This window comes from Plecotus auritus (genome assembly GCF_963455305.1).
Source record: "Plecotus auritus genome assembly, chromosome: 4".
NCBI lineage: Eukaryota > Metazoa > Chordata > Mammalia > Chiroptera > Vespertilionidae > Plecotus > Plecotus auritus.
The window spans coordinates 43,099,510-43,119,138 of NC_137775.1; the positions used below are offsets into that span (position 1 = coordinate 43,099,510).

Genomic DNA, 19,629 nt, shown 5'->3' on the forward strand with positions numbered 1-19,629 from the left:
TTTGGTTGCCTCCCAAGAGGCAAACAGAAGGCCAATGCACATCTTCTCTGGAAGAGTGCCACTTCTACCGAGGCTTGTAAGATTCCCACAGGTAATGTTTCAAGCGGAATCAGATCACAGTCAGAAATCACAAAGGCAGTGAAGAAATTTACCAGCATGAGAAGTAGAGCCAGCAGAAACACCAGCATGGAATTACCAGATTCCTAATGTAAAACTAGTACATACACTTTTAAAAATAAACCATGTTTTACTTTTACAGAAAGTGAAAGAGAAGCTTGGTGGCAAAGCAAGAAACACGATACTGTAAAAAAAAAATTATCAAATAGATTTGGAAAAGGACTAAGTAGAACTTCTGCAAATAAAGCTATGATTATTACCATTAAAAAATTCAGTCATTATGTTAAAGGCAAGATTAGACACAGCTGAAGAGAGAACTAATAAATAGAATATAAATATAAAAAAATCAACTAGAATATAGCCCACCAGGAGGTGGAAAGCATGTGAGTGGTTAAGATATATGGAAAAGAGCAAATCTTTTTGGAAATGATAAGCTAATTGGGACCAACCATTCTGCAGAGGACAACTGGCCCAAGTTGTTATCATGAAAATGATGTGACTGTCTTAGTATCAAAATAGACTTTCAAGTAAAAAAGCATTGCCAAAGAGATAAAACTTCATTATCATAACAGATTCAATTCAGTTTTATTTAAATATGATCTATGGGTATATATAAAATCATGATTTCAAAATACAGAGAGCAAAAATTAATACAAATCCAGGTAAAAATAGATAAATCAACAATAATAGAGAAGCATTTTAATAGCTCTTTTCTGGAACTGATAGAAAAAAAATGGCCCCCTAAATCAGTAAATATATAGATTTGAACAATATGACTTAATAGACATTTAATATATCACACCCAAAGGCTGCAAAATACACATTCTTTTTAGTCACATACAGTAGCATTTAAAAGTCATTTAAGAGAAAAAAATTAGGCCATAAAGCTTTTCTGAACTAATTTTAAATGATTGAAACCAGACAGAGCATGTTCTATGAGCGCAATTGGATTTAGCCAAAAGTCAATAACAATGACCAGAGGGAGAAAATCTCATAAACATGATGTCAAGTGAAAGAAGTCAGATACAAAAGAATACATGTTGTATGTTTCATTATATATGAAGTTCAAAAATAAGTAAAATTGTGTTTAAGGATACATATTAAGGCAGAAAAAGAACAAAGAGAAATAGGATCACCATAGCATTCAGGATGGGGATTACCTTCAGGAGGGTGGGGGGCTTGTTCAGAGCATCATAGCACAAGAAGTTCCTCCTCATTCTGTTACCAAAAGCATATTTATTATCCTGTGCCGATTCTTCCAGCTGTACTTTTAGAATGATACTGTCAGATTCATTAAAAATCTCATTTGGATTTTGATTGCAATTGTGTTAAATTGGTAAATTTTCTCTAGGATTATTTGCACCTTTGAAATAGTCTTCCCATCTAAAGATATGTTGTGTGTTTTCAATTATTCAGGATTTGAATGTTCTATTGTTTTGTTATTTTTAAGATTCCTTAGAAAAAGTTTAGAGCTTTCTTCATATAGATCCCACATTTCATGTTAAGTGCTTTCCTAAACATTTTATTAATTGTGCTTCTGTTGTAAATGAGCTCTTCCCCCAGTCCTCCCATTTTTTCTAACTGGTTATTGCTAGCTCGTAGGAAAGTGATAGGTTTTTTTAAACTGCTTATCTTATTATTAGTTTTCATTTCAATTATTGATTTAAAAATATTTGTTGAGGTTTTGTTGTGGAGTAGATAGGTATTAGTAGTCACTTTAATATTTTCTTATTAATTTAAATTCTTTATTGTTTAAAGTATTACATATATATCCTTTTTCCCCCATTGACCTCTCCCTAGCCGCGCGCCCCCTCCTCCTCCCCCCCCCCCCCCCCGTGCCTTCACCACCACCCCCATCTGTGTCCATTGGTTTTGCTCATATGCATGCATACAAGTCCTCTGGTTGTTCCCTTACCCCTTCACCCCCCACCTTCCCTCATAGGTTGCACAGTCTGTTCGATGCTTTTATGACTCTGGTTCTATTTTAGTTCCTCAGTTTATGTTGTTCATAAATGAGTGAGATCATGTGATATTTATCTTTCTCTGACTGGCTTATTTCGCTTAGCATAATGCCCTCCAGTTCCATTCATGCTATTGCAAATGGTAAGAATTCCTTCTTTTTTATAGCAGCATAGTATTCCATTGTGTAGATGTACCACCGTTTTCTAAGTCACTTTAATATTTTAAAAATCTTTTTACTAGTGCTAGTTTACACTGAGAAGACTAGGCTTATCAAGGGATAAAGAGATTGCTCAAGGTCACACAACTAAATATTGTTGAGCTGGAGTTTTAATCCAGTTGTGTCTGACCAAAAAACGCACTCTCTTTTTATCATGGGATATTTTTCTTGATGAATTTAATTCGACAGTCAATTATATAAAGTTATTATGCTCTAAAGATGAATGAGATAATAAATGTAAAACTGCCTTGAAAAATTCAAGGACTATAAATGAACTATCCAAATTAATGTAGCAATTTCACTGTGAAATTGAAGCCAGGAGATTAATTGGAGAATAGCTGAAATCTGGCATTGCCTTCCAGAAGTTTAGAAGTCGTGGAACTCTTTGTTTATAAAACTTGTGAGATGTACTTTGAACATCCCCGTCCTATACATTGTGAAGCTGGTGTCTACCCAGTGCGTTTTTTAACATTAAAAGTGGCATTTAGTGAGCCATTTAAATGATAATAGTGAGCCACATTTAAGATTTTTTCATGATGTCCATCTCTAGACTAATTCTTAGCACTAAAGGGCTGGGAAATGCTCTTTCATTCAGCACCAATTTTATTTTGCACCTTTGAAGTACCTGCCACTTCCTTTAGGTGCTAAGTATTAACTTCTGAATAGAAAAGACAAATTATAAACAAGCAAATAGGTGCATACCTTGAGAGAAGTGCTGTGAAGAAATGGTCTGGGTACCGAAAAGAGGTTCCTGGCCATTGGAGAGTGAGCCAGGCCGAGGAAATGCCCTGTAACAACGCCTTGAGGCCTGTGTGAAGGAGCCTGACAAAGGCTCGAAGGACAGAGGTGCAGTGAAAGTTGGAACAAGCTGAGGTTGGCTAAGTGGGCAAGGACTGTGACATGTGAGACCAGGGAGGCCATAAATAGGAATTCGATTTTATTCAGAGAGTAATGGGGACGTTTTTAAGAAGGGCACCAACATGGACCAGTTCAGGATATTCCAACATTGTGGTAATAGTGTAGCCGCTAATATTGAGAAGGTCTGGAGTGGCTGCGGGAAGGCCAGGCAGGAAGCTAATCTGCAGACCGGGGCAGCCTAATTCTTGGTCATAGAGGCTGTCCTGTGAGCCAGAGCACCTTTAGCGGTATCTCTGGCCTTTCCCCACTGGATGTAATAGGAGCCCTCCTCTCCCCTTCCAAGTTTTGACAACCGAGTCTGTCGCCCACAGTGGTGGAATGACCCCAGTTGAGAGCCCCTGATGTAGACGCAGCGGGAATTGGTGAAGACTTGGCTGGTGTGAGGGCAGTAGAGGTAGAGAGAAGGGCTCCAGTTTGGGAACAGTCTCAGGTGGAGGAGGATCCCTCAGTTTCCATGGGGCAATGTTCACATCTGCCAGGCTTTTCCAAGGGCGGGGGAGGGAATTCCTTCACATGTTTTAAAACCTTAAAATGTGCCCGTTGTCCTCGCTCTTTCTCAGACCTTAGATCTTCCAAATAGTGTGTCTCCTCTTTCTATAGACAGGTAAGATCTGCCCTCCCTTCCCCATGCACAAACCACACCCTTTTAAGCACTGGAGAGGTGACAGGGATGCTTGGTCTCTCACCAGGAATCCTGAAGTGGGTGAAACTGATCGACAACTTTGAAGGAGAATATGACTACGTGACGAACGAGGGGACGGTGTTCACATTCAAGACCAATCGCCATTCTCCCAACTATCGCCTCATCAACATCGACTTCACGGATCCCGAGGAGTCGAAGTGGAAGGTGCTTATTCCTGAGCACGAGAAGGATGTCTTAGGTAAGACTGCATGCTGCTGGAGAACAGTGCTTTCGTGTTTGGTGAGCACATCAGCAAATCGGTCTGTCTCTCGTCCTCTGGTGGCCCATGACAGGGTAAAGAACCTGCAGCCTCTGAGCTCTGGCCATGAAGTGTCTAAACAGTGCCACCAGGTTTGCACTGCAGGACATCTTTGTAGTTAGTGACTACAATATTATGCAGGGTCATCCTAATTGTGAAGATAGGAATCCAGACTTTCTAGGTGGTGTTGTTTTTTTCTTTTTAATATTAGTTGTCTTTGTGTAATAATCCTATATAATAAAAGCATAATATGCTAAGTGTCCGACCATTCACTATGACGCGCACTGACCACCTGGATTGGAGATTAGCTTGCTACTGGGGTCCAATGAATAGGGACTGGGTAAGAGGGCTGGACAAGCCCTAGAGCCTTTTCACGCCCTTCCTGGCCGGCCGGCCCCCATCAGCCCTGATTGGGACTGGGTGAGACGGCCCCAAGGCCCCGATTGCTGGCCAGGCTGAGGGACCCCACCCGTGCACGAATTTGTGCACTGGGCCTCTAGTCTATCTATATAAAAGCCTAAGCAACCGTCGCAACCGAACGGACAAACGAACAGGCTGCGTGGGGCGACCAGGCTGGCAGGGGAGGTTAGTGAGGGACGACCAAACGACTGAGCAGCAGGCTGTGTGGGATGACCAGGCCAGCAGGTGGTGGGCAGTGAGGGGCAATCAGGCCAGCAGGCAGAGGCAGTTAGGGGTGATCAGGCTGGCAGGGGGAACAGTTAGGGGCGATCAGGCAGGTAGGCATGTGAGCGGTTAAGCGCCAGCAGCCCAGGATTGTGAGAGGGATCTCAGATTGGAGAGGGTGCAGGCTGGGCTGAGGGGACCCTCCCCTCCCCCACCACCCCCGCTGTGCACGAATTTCATGCACCAAACCTCTAGTATGATAATAATCACATTTAAATTTTTAAACCATTGGATTCAAAACCTTAGCTTTTCGCTTTTGAATAACCTTTGGCTGTTTGTATTATACCTATTAGAAATTGTAGGGTGGGTTTACAGTCCCCTTATTAGAAAAGGAGTAGACTATTGTCAGATTGAATTGAAATCCAGTGCAGTTGCTGCTGTGTGCCCTGAGCTCCATTAGCCTTTCAGGAATCTCACCTCTGTGTCCATCATGTTTCAGGGTGCCCTTAAGTCCCCTCTTTTATTTTCTCTGTGATGTTCCCAAAATGGTATACTGTGTTATAAATGGTTTATTGCCTGAAAGCTGGATTTGATTAGAATGAGACTCACTAATTTTGCTACAAGTTTTTTTACACAAAAGAAGAGTCCAGTTGTCTTCAAGTTAATGAAGAATTTACTGGTTGGAGGTGAACATCTGCTAATGGGTTCAGTGGGGATAGAAGCGAGGGCCACCCCAAAATAGGAAGGTGTAAGGTATATAATTAGGAAAATAAATTCTTTTGATACCTGCACAGTGTCCCTGTCTTGGCTGAAGCAGTCCTGGGAAAGTGAGGGACTCTCTCCCTCCTGGCTCAAGGCCGTGCGCGCTGTGCCTGGCGGGCACTTAAACCTGGCCTCGCATCGTGGGGGGAGGGAAAAGGTGGTCAGATGGTTACGCTGACTGCCTCAGGGATTGCTGCCCATGGGCACCCCCTCTGGGCCCTTCCTTCTGCATGTACCTTGGCCCAGGAGGAAGCACTGCTCTGGGTCTTTGCTCCAGATTCTGCCCAGCCCCTGGGCGTCTGGCTGCACCCCTCACCCTCTTTAGTACTGAGGTCTCCACAGCCCTGCAGGCGGGTGTGTTGGCCAGGACCCAGAGGACCTCATGCTTGCTCTTTCTTGCAAAACCCACATTTGCACCTCCAAGGCAGCAGCCCATCCGTGCTCTCCCTGAAGTATTCAGTCCCCCTTCTCCTGCCTTCCAGCTGTCCCAGTCCCGGTCCCTTCAGCCTCTCACGTTGGAGTGGACACCAGTGCTGTCTCAGGCTGGCTCTTCCCAGTGGGGAGAGGGGCTTACAGCATGACTGGGCTTTCTCCAAGGAAATCCCTTCACTTGTCTCTCCAGAACTTACCATTCACTCCGTGCCCTCATTTATATTTGGATGAGGGGTCCGTGAGTCAAGAAACAGGTTTTTGGCCGTTTCCTTTAACAGCTTCCTGTGAGGAACTGGGTGCATAGTGATTCTGGTTGCCTGATGGCTTCTGTCCAAATTGAGACAGAATGGCCCCCTAAGGGTGGTAAGAGCCGGGTATTTAGTGAGTGCCTCTTAAGTGCCACATGAACTGGCCTCATGCTGGCAGGTCCAAGTGAGACTTTGGTAGCACCAGTCTTCCTGTAGGGTGTCCTGGGTGGTTTTCAGACGCAGGGCAGGTTGGATCAGTGATTCTTGAATGGGGAGCTCTCAGAGACGTAACTTTCCCAAAGCCTGTGACTTTTCTGCCTTTTAAAGCCCCCCTAAAAGTGGCTTGGCTGTGCCTTAAGGTGACATCCTATTTCACTTGTGGACCTAATGAAATGCAAATCACTGCTTAGAGACTTGGGGGTGATATATTTTTATAACCTTCCTTCTGGAAGATTGTAAGTTCCGTGGACTGGAAAGGGGAAACCTTCAATATTCCCTACAACTCATCAATTCCGAGGGAAGCGCAGTTGAGTTTGCTATCTATCATTAGCACAGAATGCCCAGTTGAGAATAAAAACTAGAGATGAGTCATAAAGCACAGCCATAAAGTCAGAGCTGTTATTGATGGCATCTGCACATCTCCTTGTCCTTTCTTCTTCACTCTGTCTGTTTATAATTCTGATGTGCTTGCAGTTAACTCCAAGGATTCCTTGACAAATAATTTACTTCTGTTTTTCCTCCATGCTTTCTGTAAAACATTAAGGCCACATGAAATATATTACTTGATTGAGGCACTTTTGTAAAAAAAAAAAAAAAAAAAAATCTCATTGGAGAAGGAGCACATGACTTGTGGCTGGGCAAGTTCTTTGTGTCTTCCCTGAAGGAAGGGTTTGCTGCGGTAGACAGCCAACCAGATGGGAGCTCTGGTGGTCCTCGGAGCTCCCTCTGGCGATGCCTGGCTTGTGCTGATAGCTGGTAACGTTACAAGCGTGAACTAGTTTCGTGGGTTTTAAAAATGAGCATGTGGCCCTAGCCGGTTTGGCTTAGTGGATAGAGCGTCAACGTCCGTGGACTGAAGGGTCCAGGTTCGATTCTGGACAAGCGCAACCAATCTATGAGTCTCACATCGATGTTTCTCTCTGTCTCTCCCTTTCCCTTGCACTCTCTAAAAATCAATGGAAAAATATCCTCGGGTGAAGATGAAAAATATTAATAATAAAAATGAATTTAAAATGAGCAGTGTCAAGGATCCCACCACTACCCTTCCCCATGAAACCCAAGAAAGGCTTGTCCCCGTGTTGGAGCTGTTACCTGCAGCCCTGTCCTTGCATCTGTCCGTTCATAACAGCATCTCTCCCTCTGGACAGCCTGGCCTTCCCTCCGAAACGGATTGTGCTCTGTGCCTGCCCTTCTGTTTTCACTCCCCTGCACTCTCCCAGCGCTGCTGCAGGGTCACACCGACACTGCAGTTGCAACCCTGGGAGTGAGGAGGACTCGTCTCTCTACCTGACTTCCCGTTTCCCCCCGGTCACCAAGCCCTGGATTCTTTTGGGGAACTTGCCTTTCATTTTATTTTATTTTTTATTTTTTGCCTTTCATTTTTTTTCTTACTTCTCCAGACTTGATCCACACTGGTGTGATTTCACTGGCTTTCTGCAGGCGTGTTCCTCCTGGTCTCCCCTTCATCCCCTGTGCACCCCCATTGTTCTGTATCCTTCATGGATGTCATCTCTATTTGTATCCCCTTTATCCAAATAGTAGCTCCTCAGTAACGGCCGAGTCTGAATTACACTCCGCTCCTACCCAGCTCACCGAAGCCCCCTTCAGACTACCATCGCCACTCACCCCCAAGATTGAACAACCTTTTTCTTCTTAAAAGCAGACCTATCACTTGTTTTTTTAGCTCCCTCCCTTCCCCCCTCCACCCTCCCTCCTTCCTCCCTCTCTTCCTGCTGTGCATTCATTTGTTCGTTCTCATCCCTTTTCTCTCTCCTCATTCCTAGCTCTGGCCTGTTCCTTGGGTCACCTGTCTTCCTGCCACCTCGTCCCGCTGTCACTCCCAGGCACCTCCATCCCCACCCCTGTGCTCGAGACTCAATTCAGCACTTGCTGAAAGGCTCTCCCTTTTTTGGGTTTGCAGCCAACCAGTGACTCTCACCTTTGTCTGCACGTTACTAGCTGTGTTTTTATATGATTGTGTCTTAAGGGCAGAGGTGCCGTCATCTTCCTGCTGGTCTCCCGGCACTTTGCAGAGGACCTGGAATATTCCAAGGGCTTGATGCATTTTTGTCGAATAAACAACCCGACGGAAATGGATTGTGATTTGGTTTTTGTTGTTTTCTTTCTTATAACTCCTGTAGCATGATATTGAACACAGAATAGGTAGGCAGGTTATGTATAGTACACACATTATCTGGAGAATCACAGCCCCTGGCCCAAGGTGGGGAGTATTTTGTTTCCTCTAGACACCACAGGGACAATCACTTATTAAAGGAATATGCTGGAAACTAGGTGAAGGATTAAAAGCAGTTGTACAGTCAGTCACTTTGCATAGCACCCTGGAGCTCCAGAACTACTGTCCAGTGACATGGGTGTGCCGTCCACGCCTTTGCAAAACCACCTTAGGTTTTGTCTGTTCTTGTCTTTTCAGAATGGGTAGCCTGCGTCAGGTCTAACTTTTTGGTGTTGTGCTACCTCCACGACGTGAAGAACACACTGCAGCTCCACGACCTGGCCACGGGCGCCCTCCTGAAGACCTTCCCACTCGAGGTGGGCAGCATCGTGGGCTACAGCGGGCAGAAGAAGGACACCGAGATCTTTTATCAGTTCACTTCCTTCCTGTCTCCAGGTGAGTCTTCCCACCAGTGCGGCTCAGTTCCAAAATCAGACTGATGTTTGCGTTTCTTTGGGGAAATGGGAATACAGTGCTATGCAGTTGAAAATCACATATGCTGTATTACAGCCAAATCACTTAATGGGAGTAAAATAGTAAAACAGGTGCTCAGAACCGAGGGAAATGCAGCCACCGAAACTGCACCGTCATCAGTCTTGTGTCCTGAGTCCTGAGTCTCTTTTCTGGGGACAGGACCAACTGTTGTTCCAGGTTGATGAAAAAAATCTGCAGGAGCAAATATAATCTTAGATTCTTTTTTGGTCTGTATGGACCAGGGCAGTCACAGCGCACACAACTAAAAGCTTAAAATAAAAACCTATAGCCACATCTGATGTAACAATTGTTTCCTAGAACAAACAGAATAAATTCTGCAATTGTTAAACTGAATTAAAGATAAGTCTGAAAATATAGTCTTGCGTCATATAAAAAAAAACTTACTGGGTCTAATACAAAGAAAACATGCTCATCAATTGGAGTTTTACTTTGCATGTAAATTTCATGTAGTTAATTTTACCCACAGTCAACATAGCGATCCTTTTTACTTTTTAAAAAGTCATTTTGGCCCTAGCCGGTTTGGCTCGGTGGATGGAGCGTCGGCCTGTTGACTGAAGGGTCCCAGGTTCGATTCCGGTCAAGGGCACATGCCTGGTTGTGGGCTCGATCCCCACTGGGGTGCATGCATGAGGCAGCCGATCAATGATTCTCTCTCATCATTGATATTTCTCTCTCTCCCTCTTCCTTCCTCTCTGAAATCAATAAAAATATATTTAAAAAAAAAAAGTCGTTTTGCTTTGTTTTGGTTTTGTTCGCTTCTCCACTGGACTGTTTTTGCTATCACCGAAGCCATACACGTACTGGGACTTGTCCCAGGAACCTGGTTCAGTTGGCAGTTTGCCTTGGACCAAGCAGGCCCTATACTAGATCAGTCTGGCTGAGAAAGTTTGTGCACATTTCCTTGTTCGTTTTTCAAGTTCCTCCATCGCCCTTTTGGCCCTACCCAGTTTTGTTGCAATACTTTTATCCTTGGCAAATACAGCAGATAGGGGAGAGCTGGGCAGGTACTGCCTTGGCTCTGGGGTTTGGCCAGATGACCGTGATGCCCCCCCCCCCCCCCCCACCTCGGAGTCACAGAGCAAGCCATTCATAGGAACCTTATCATCTGGCAGGTTGCTGTCAGGGTTATTAAAATCTGAAGAGTGATGTTCTGTAAGTAGGTCTGATGGCATACCTGGAACACCTGGTAAGCTTTACTTTCCCACGTGCCTTTCGGAAGATCTAGGGCAGTGATCGGCAAACTGCAGCTTGCAAGCCACATGCGGCTCACGAGCCGCGGTTTGCCGCTCTGTTGACTAATGAGTTTGCCGACCACTGCCTTAGGGAAAAACACTTAAAAAACATTTTAATAATGTACTAATGTCTTTAACCTGAAGTCAAAACTTCTGGGTAAGGGCAGTGCCTTACGCAGTGGTCGGCAAACTGATTAGTCAGCAGAGCCGCAGTTTGCCGACCACTGATCTAGGGGGCCAGGAAAAGTGCCCACAAGGATGTGGAAACCATGGCCAGGAGTCAGGGACGGACAGGTGTCCTGCGCCCCGCCCTCTCCCCCAGGTACTGAGGACAATGGCAGCCTGTGGACAGAAACCAACAACAGCCAGTTTTCTCCAGATAGCCATTCTCAACCCACTGCTGCAGGGTCCACAGCTCATTCGCTCAGGTTACACTGGTTCTAGGGGCATTACATTGGAAAATCGCATAGCTTAGACAAATTTATTTATTTATTTATTTATTTATTTATTTATTTATTTTTAATATTTTTATTGATTTTTTACAGAGAGGAAGGGAGAGGGAACAGAGAGCTAGAAACATCGATGAGGGAGAAACATCGATCAGCTGCCTCCTGCACACCCCCCACTGGGGATGTGCCCGCAACCAAGGTACATGCCCTTGACCGGAATCGAACCTGGGACCCTTCAGTCCATAGGCCGACGCTCTATCCACTGAGCCAAACCGGTCAGGGCTAGCTTAGACAATTTAAATGGGTGAAGGGCTGAGAAGAACAGAGTAGAGGTGACTCACCTACACTTCGTAAAAGGCAGAGTCACCAAAGGCCTATAAACCTCCTTCCATGACCCCGCGTGGCCATTTATTTCAAGAATGAGCTCGCCGTTACCTGGGGAAGAAAGGACTCATTGTCCCAGTGTAGAATGGTGGGTTCTGTGCCAAGGAAGGAAATGTTATCCGTGACCGTGGCTGTAAAGGTTGAAAAGAGAAGCGTGTCCTTAGTTCTGCAGTACCAGGCAGCTTCTGAACAAGCTTTCATTGGCTGCTGTAATGCTTGGTTCCCCTCTTCTTCTGTTCTTCTTCATTTTGCCTCCAGCTTTGTTGTTTTTTTTTTCCTTAATGCAATTTGATATCTAAAACCAAAGAACCGGACTTCCAGACTCAGGCCTTTTGGTCCAGATGTAAAAATGGTCATGTAATTAATTGTCAGCATGTGTGTATATCCATCCACACACATCCATATCACCTTAAAGGCTGTCTCGCCCTGGCCTCTAAAGGTTAGCTATCCACTACTGCTGACTAAATTAGAAGCAAAGCCCCAGGGCCCAAAGTCGCTGCAGCTGCAGCTGCTGTGGATATGTGAGCCACCTGGCAGGGGCATGCCACAGCTGACTGTGGTCCCCAAGGAGGTGCACAGTGCAGATGTGCCTTATGCCCAAGCCATTTAGGACTTTTGTATCCTGAGTCACACCTGGGAGAAAACAGGCAGCCTGGGCAGTGTGACGCACGAGGCTCTTATTCCCGGTGGCTCAAACCACGTAGCTGTCGAGCCAGTTGGTTCTGTTCTCATGGAACCTCGGAGGCTTGTCTAAGGTTAGCTCCAGACAGACCTGCTCATTGTAAAAATCCTGTACAGCAGCCCCAGGTGCATGGCTCTGCGAACCAGAAATTAAAGGACCTTCTCAAACTGTTTGGGAAAGGCGAAAATATATGTATTTTAAGAGTTTTAGAGCAGATTTAGGTTCATAGCAAAATTAAGGGCAAGGTACAGAGATTCATCATATAACCCCTGCACATGCATAATCTCTCCCACTATCAACACCCCCTCAAGTGTATTACATTTGTTACAGCTGCTAAACCTACACTGACACATCGTAATCACCCCACATCTATAATTTACCTTAGGATTCACTCTTAGTGTTGTACATTCTATGGGTTTGGATAAGTGTATAATGACATGTATCCATCATTATGGTAGCCTACAAAATGCTTTCACTACCCTAAAAATCCTCTGTGCTCTGCTTTTTCACCCCACCCCATGTCCCAACCGTTGGCAACCACTGTTTATTTTATTGTCCCCGTAGTTGTGCCTTTTCCAGAATGTCATATAGTTGGAATCACACAGTATGTAGCCCTACCAGATTGGCTTCTTTCACTTAGTAATATACATTTAAGGATACTCTGTGTCTTTATTACTTTTTAGCACTGAGTAATATTCCATTGTCTGGATGTAGCATCGTCCATTATTTACACATTCACCTACTGAAGAACCTCTTGGTTGCTTCTAAGTTTTGGTAATCGTGAATAAAGCTGCTATAAGCATCCATGAGCTGGTTTTTGTGGGGACATAAATACGTTTTCAACTCTGTTAAGAAAATACCAAGGAGCACAAAAATTTTTAAGAGACTTGTTTTAGTTTTTTTTTTAGTTTTTTTATTTTAAAAACCTTAAAACCCAACCTTAATCAGACAAAATAGTCTCTACGTGGGTCATCTTTTGCCTTTTCTTTACATATCCAATCTTTCCTATCCTCTTGATTCTTCTTTCACAGTTTCTCATAGATTTACCCCTTTTCCTAACTCCCATTTCTTTTACCTCCTTACATTTATTTCAAATTATAGCAGTAATATCCCAGCTGACCATCCCTGCCTCTTCCCTATTGCTAGAATAATCTTATTAAAGCACTTGTTTTCATCCGTGACCCATCTCCTCAAGTCCAAACACCTTAAGGGACTCCCCTAATCCAAATCTCTTTCACCCTTACGTTTTGGCATTGATTTCCTAGAGATCACCCGTCCAGTCCTTTCTGGTTCATGATTCTAGGATTTCTCCAAACCCACCTTCACTTGTACTTAGACACCAAACATCGTTACATTATAAGGATTTACATTACAGTGTGAATGTGCAAATATGTAAATAGGAAGTATTGATCAACTAACTGTATTAAGTAGTAGTACCTTCAGGGTTAACACAGCCTCTTCCTAGAAGACAGAAGAATAGAGATGAGGCAGTAGCCAGCCCTGTGGTATGCTTACTTCATTCCGCTGTTAGAGGGTTCAATGTCTGAATTTCTTTTTTCTGGATAAACAGGCGTTTAGAGTGTATTTTCTATTCATTGTCTTTCACTAGGGAATTTGCATTCTAGTCCTTTGGTGACCTGTCTAAGCTCACTGACCCAGTAACTGTCAACGCTGGGAATCCTGGCTCCCGGGTCCCTGTCAGTCACTGTACTGGAGGTAGCGGTGATGCCAGAGTGAGTCAGGTGCTCAGATGGTACGTGCTTGGTCTGCCATCTCTATTTGTAGTTGTTTGGTGGTTTGGAGTGCTTTTTTCTTCAAAGATTCAGATGTGTGTTTTTTGTATTTTGTGAAAGAGGGGAGCAGGTACTGAACAAGAAGCTTTTCAAAAATTCACATATATCTGAAGATAGCCATTGCCCTCAAGATGACATTCCTCTAGGAAAATTCAGCGTGTGCCCAGAGTGCAGTTGGGAAGTATTTAAGTTGTACTTTATACCGAAGAAAGCCAATACTGGAATCATGTTACATATCTCCCCACTGTTGATGTTAATCATACACCCTATGATCATGCCTTAACATACTGTGTCTGTAAGCGTGATGATTGGGATAACATTCATCGGGATTAGCATTCGTGCTGTTAAGGGATCTAAATGTACTACTCTTTGCCGGGGGGAGGGGGGGCAGAGTATGTTTCTCAACTGTTAGTGAAGAACATACACAGAGGAGTTGAGAAGAAAGCAAGCCACGGTTTTACCTCCAGATCAGTCACTTGGAATGTGTCCTGTGGCAGGACGGTTTGGTGTCTGGTTTTCCATCAAGCATGGGGATCACTAAGTAGATTTTTCATATATTTGACAGTATATGTTTAAAGTATTTCGTGGGAGGGCTGTTTCCACACCAGCCATTCTGGATGACTAATTCTGTTTCATAAACCACAGCAGTGTTGTTGTTCTCAAACGGCGGGACTTGTCCTATTTATTGTTCCTCCAACTTAGTTGTTAAATGTCAGCATTAAAATCACAAAATAGAATTTTAATTAGTGGCTAAATAAGCTGGAAATCTTGGTGCATATTTTTCAATTTGTGTTATGCACAGTTACTGGGATAATCAAAATTTAAAAGCAATTTGAGAATGGCTCCCCAATCATCTCTGGTCCCTGATTGCTGTCCACCTGTGTGTCCGTGAATACATGGGTGTCGGGTAGGTAGCAAGAGCCCCAGATGGCCATCAAGAGACCCCTGACTGGCTCTTGACTTTGGGCCACTCGTTTGCGTTTGCCGTCGTAATCGGCTCTCGGACATAACGGCCCTGTGAGAAGTTCCCCGTGTTATTTTGCCAGTGCTCCTAAGTGACGTGGCGTGGAGCAGACCTGTTAGTGTCCACAGTTAGCTCCTCCCTCTTCTCATACTCCCGGATGCTTCTCCCGCTCCTCTTGGCATCTGATTATGCTTTGGGATCCTTGTTCCCCTGGTGTGTTCATGGACTAAACGTAGACTTCCGCTTCCTTCTAGGCATCATTTATCACTGTGATCTTACCAAAGAGGAGCTGGAGCCAAGAGTCTTCCGAGAGGTGACTGTGAAAGGAATCGATGCTTCCGATTACCAGACCATCCAGGTATGGAGGAGTGTTTGCTTTTGAGAATGTGAGTTAGAAAATCTGACTTCTAAGTTGGGCCATTCTCATCCCAGCTCGTCAGGTGACCCACAGAAATACGGATGACAGATCCTTTCGGAGTTCCCGGGTCTGGGCACTGAGCCAGGATGGTCCCTATCCTCCCAGATCTTACAAGGTCCTCCCATAGCTGCAACTCTTGACAAGAAGCCAGAGTCCCTTGTCTGGGGGATCTCACTTGAGTAGCTAGCTATCAAAGCAACACAGTTTGTCTGTGTTAGTCTGCTTGCTTGCAGTGGGTTGCGTTCTAGCTCAAGTCTTATGGTGTCATAAATAGCAACATAGATTTGCACTATGTAAAGTATTTACTCAAATGCTATAAGTCCTTTCAGTCTGAATTTCATATGTGTTTCTGCCTGGCACAGAGTGGGCACGCCATAAAATATTAGAATGCCCTAGCTCAGTGGTCGGCAAAGGTTTGCCGCTCTGTTGACTAATGAGTTTGCCGACCACTGGGATAGGGGCTTAATCACAAGGAACAACAACAGCCTGTAATTATTGGAATCGAGAGTCTAGGTCAGTAGTCGGCAAACTCATTAGTCAACAGAGCAGCGAGCCGCAGTTTGCTGACCACGGCCCTAGCTGATTTGGCTCAGTGGATAAAGTGTCAGCCTCCAGACTGAAGGGCCCAGGTTCAATTCCAGTCAAGGGCACCATCCCCACACATCCCTCGTCAGTTGCAGGCTCCATCCCCACACATCCCTCGTCGAGCCTGTGCGGGAGGCAGCCAATTAATGTGTCTCTCTCACATTGATGTTTCTCTCTCTCTCTCTCCTCCTCCTCCCTTTCACTCTCTTAAAAACAAAAGGGGGGGTAAATATTCTTAGGTGAGGATTAACATAAAATATTAGAATGGATGAATTAACTAATTCATCGTCATGGCACCACAAACTCAATCTGTGGTCACCACTTTTTTAGGTTAAGAATCTCCATTTCTATCTATTCATCTCCCCAAGATCCTGCGTCTCCCAGAAACTGAATCACTTACCGGTCGATGACGCAGAATGTCTCTGGTCCTTCGCAGTGAGAGGTGACCTCTCGGGCACCAGGTGTTTATCAGGGCTCTCCCACCTGGAGGGCTGGACCCCACTGACCACAGACTAGGAATTAGGAATGAAGGGAGGTTAGAACAGAGAGCACTGATGCTCCTGAGAATGTTTCTGTGAAACGAGGGCATTATTCGAGCTCGGTGCATTACTCTTCACTGATGATGGGCTAGATCTCGATCATCAAAGAAATAAGGCTTTTGTTTACAAAAACCAACGGTGGGCCGGATCTGGCCAAGCTCTGCGCTTGCCAACCCCTGAGCTGTATCTGGAGCTGGCAGACTGGCCTCCCGTTACTGGAGAACGCCTATGCCCATTTGTTTACCTAGTCTCTGTGGCTGCATTCCCACTTTATCTGGGTGGGTGCAACAGAGACTGTACGGCCCACAAAGCCTAAAACACTTAACAATCAGCCCTCAAAGAAAAAGGGTGCCGCTCCCTGGTCTATATAAATAGGATTCGTAAAATCAGAATGTTCTCAGGAGATGTATAAGGGGCCTTTGTCATGAAGCCATGTCAGGCCTAACATCTGTACCTCCTGGTCAGGTGACGTTGGGCGAGTCACTTAACCTTTCTGCCACCATTTTTTCAGCTATAAAATACAGATAGTATCTACTTTGCAGGATTCCTGTAGGATTATATGAGAAGATGTATAATAAGTGTCTGGCACATAGAATAAAATGAGTTTTGGTGTTTTTTTTTTTCAGTCCGTATTGGCAATAAATATAACAGGCTTTCAGTCTTCCATGTCTATTTTGGCTTGTTTCTTCTTTCATTTTTAAGGTGAGCCATTGCCTGGAGAGAGACCCTGTAGGGGCCAGTAGCCCTGTCTGGTACTTACACGTTGGTTAATTCAGCCTCGTCCTATATTAGGCTGTTGTTCTTTGCTGTTTTTCCTTTTTTCCATGTGTAGAACATGTGTCCCTATCAACTGTAACATTTGGCCATCTCAGGGCCTACTTTAGTGCTCGCCCGGGCAACCCCAGGGCTTGGCTGTGTGCACGTGCGCCTCGTTGCCTCGGAGGTCAGCAGTGTCAGGATGCCCAGGAACAGTGACATCTGCCGCCCTAGAATTGGGCAGAGTTGCCTACAAGAGACCCCCCGTCTCCTCCTCATATCTGCTACCCAGCCCCTCAGGTCTAGATTAAAAAACAAACAAACAAAATTCTCTTCTCCATCTTCCCACACCAAACTGCCCACCTGTGCGGTTACCTTTGGAGTTCAGGGAGGGGAGGGGACTTGGAATGGTGACGGCTGTCAGGGAGGCAGCTTCTTACCAGGACGAATCCCTTCTCAGTGAGAGTGGTTGGAATCGTCCCTCCTGTCAAGTAGCTGGTTTTTCCTATCCTGATAACACGAGTGTTCTTTACAGGTGCTGCACAAAGAGACCTGTCACCACCTAATGTGTATTGTTTCCAATTACAAAGGAAAAGATAAAAATTTACAGCTGAGCAAGTGCTTGTGTGGAGTAGAAATCTCTCCGCTGCAGACATAGGTAGCCGCCTGCAACCTCCAGGGGAAACTGGAGGGGAAGGGGCTTGGAGTTTGCCCGTGTCATAGGAAAACTCCCTGAATTCCTCTGTGCCTGATGCTTTACTTCACAGTGAGAACTTCCCTGGCTACACAGATACTTCGACCTTTTATTTGTACTGCTGCAGCTGGGGAAAAAGTTCATGGTCAGTATTTAGAGAGATGGTGCCTGGACAGAACACGTTGGTTTACAGTCTTAATGCTGTGCCCTCCGAGCTGTGCCCGTTGATCAGAGGGGAGCCTCTGTGTGTAATACCCACAGGAGATTTTATATCTATCGATTATACACATCACACATACTGCGCTGAGTCGTTAAAATAGAATCCGTTCATGTGTAAAGGTGCCTTTGAAATGCACAGCACCATAGGCTTGTTTCACTGAACACCCACGTCGCCGTGGTTGAGATCCGAGTGTGCAGCAGAGCTCGGACGTCAGACGTGAGTGTGACGGATGTCCTCACATTTGCTTAGGCTCTCGGTGGTGTTGGCCGACAGTGACCGACCACTGTAAAAGCTGCCCTCCAGAGGGACCGCTGTATGAATGGAAAGCATCCTGACGGCGTGTGAAAGGAACCACAGCGTTTTGAAAAATGGACACTCTGCTTTTGTTTTCAGTCACGTTAGGGTGATGCCGCGTTCGATTCCACACGACCCTGGTGTTTATATTTATTCCGCGTGTAATTTAAAAAGACTCTCCCCGGGCTGTTCATTCCCTTTTACAGTCTGTGAGGCACTGTGGTCGTGTTGAAGCACACACTGCTGCACCGATGATCCTGCCCGGCTGGGCAGTGCAGTTAATGGTGGTGAAGACCCTGCGCGTCTGCCTGGCGGTGTAGCTGGTAGCAGACAATGCCCAAGAGAGAGAAAGGGAGGGGCGAAGAAACAGGCAGCTACAGCAGGCACAGAGGTGCGTTTCGTGTGACCTCCAGGCAGGCAGGGCCCAGAGCACCTTGAGTGGGGCGGGGGTGAAGGATATGGTATCGTATTTTGCTGACAGCAGAGCAAAGCTGCTCTACATAGCCTTTATCCATTCCTGACTGCAGCTGTGGGTAGAAAATTGATCTGTATCAGAAATAGAATTTTTAAATCAGATCCTGCAAAACTGTTCATTTTACTTTCAGTCTGGGGTACACTAGGAATTTTGTTTTAGATAGGTTTATCAAACCTACAGTCAACTAGTCTTTTTCCTTTTATTGTGAATGACATGGCCACATCATTTTGATTACAACCTCTGTGCCCATGTCCTTAAAAAGAAGTAGAAGTAGCCCTAACTGGTTTGGCTCAGTGGATAGAACTTCAGCCTTCAGACTGAAGGGTCCCAGGTTTGATTCCGGTTAAGGGCACATACCTCTGTTGCAGGCTCAATCCCTGGCATGGTCAGGACTCATGTGGGAGGCAACCAATCAGTGTGTCTCTCTCACATCAATGTTTCTCTGTCTCTACCTCTTCCTTTCACTCTCTCTAAAAATCAATGTAAAAATATCCTTTGGTGATTATTAACAACAACGCAGAAAAGAAGTAGAAGTACTGAACATTAGAAATGATACTTATTAAATAGGTTTGGTAATAATTTACCAGAAAAATCATTAGTTATGTTTCCTTTTAAATAAAGGTGAAGTAATAGGGAAAAGTTAGCTAAATTTAGTCTTCAGCAGATATTGATGACACAACATCCAATGCCAGGTGGTGCTGTGGAACAGAGATTTCAGGCACAGGCAATTAATATTAATTTATATACATTAATTTTGGAAATGTATGGTCCGACTGAAAAGTAGAGACATAGAGATCTGAAAGGTGAAACACCCCAAGTATGTTACCACAGTGATGGAGGGGAAGGTGCAGACTTTGGTCCGAGCTGCAAGGCAGGGACCTTCCTGGCCGGGGTCGAGGAGGGAGCCTTCACTGCAGAGGTGGGAGCTGGTCATGGCCCTGGGGTGCTTTCAAAGCTCCTCGCTCCCCACTGATAC

At 45.0% G+C, this 19,629-nt stretch overlaps 1 protein-coding gene across 1 annotated transcript in view; it reads left to right on the forward strand.

Annotated features, from left to right (window-relative positions):
* The window catches only part of PREP (prolyl endopeptidase), a 111,895-nt gene that overhangs the window by 58,485 nt on the left and 33,781 nt on the right, over nucleotides 1-19,629 (forward strand). Inside the window, exons 8-10 of the mRNA XM_080664279.1 lie at nucleotides 3,904-4,095; nucleotides 8,872-9,069; nucleotides 14,927-15,030. Coding sequence (XP_080520405.1) covers nucleotides 3,904-4,095; nucleotides 8,872-9,069; nucleotides 14,927-15,030 — 494 coding nt within the window. The remainder of the gene's footprint in view (nucleotides 1-3,903; nucleotides 4,096-8,871; nucleotides 9,070-14,926; nucleotides 15,031-19,629) is intronic.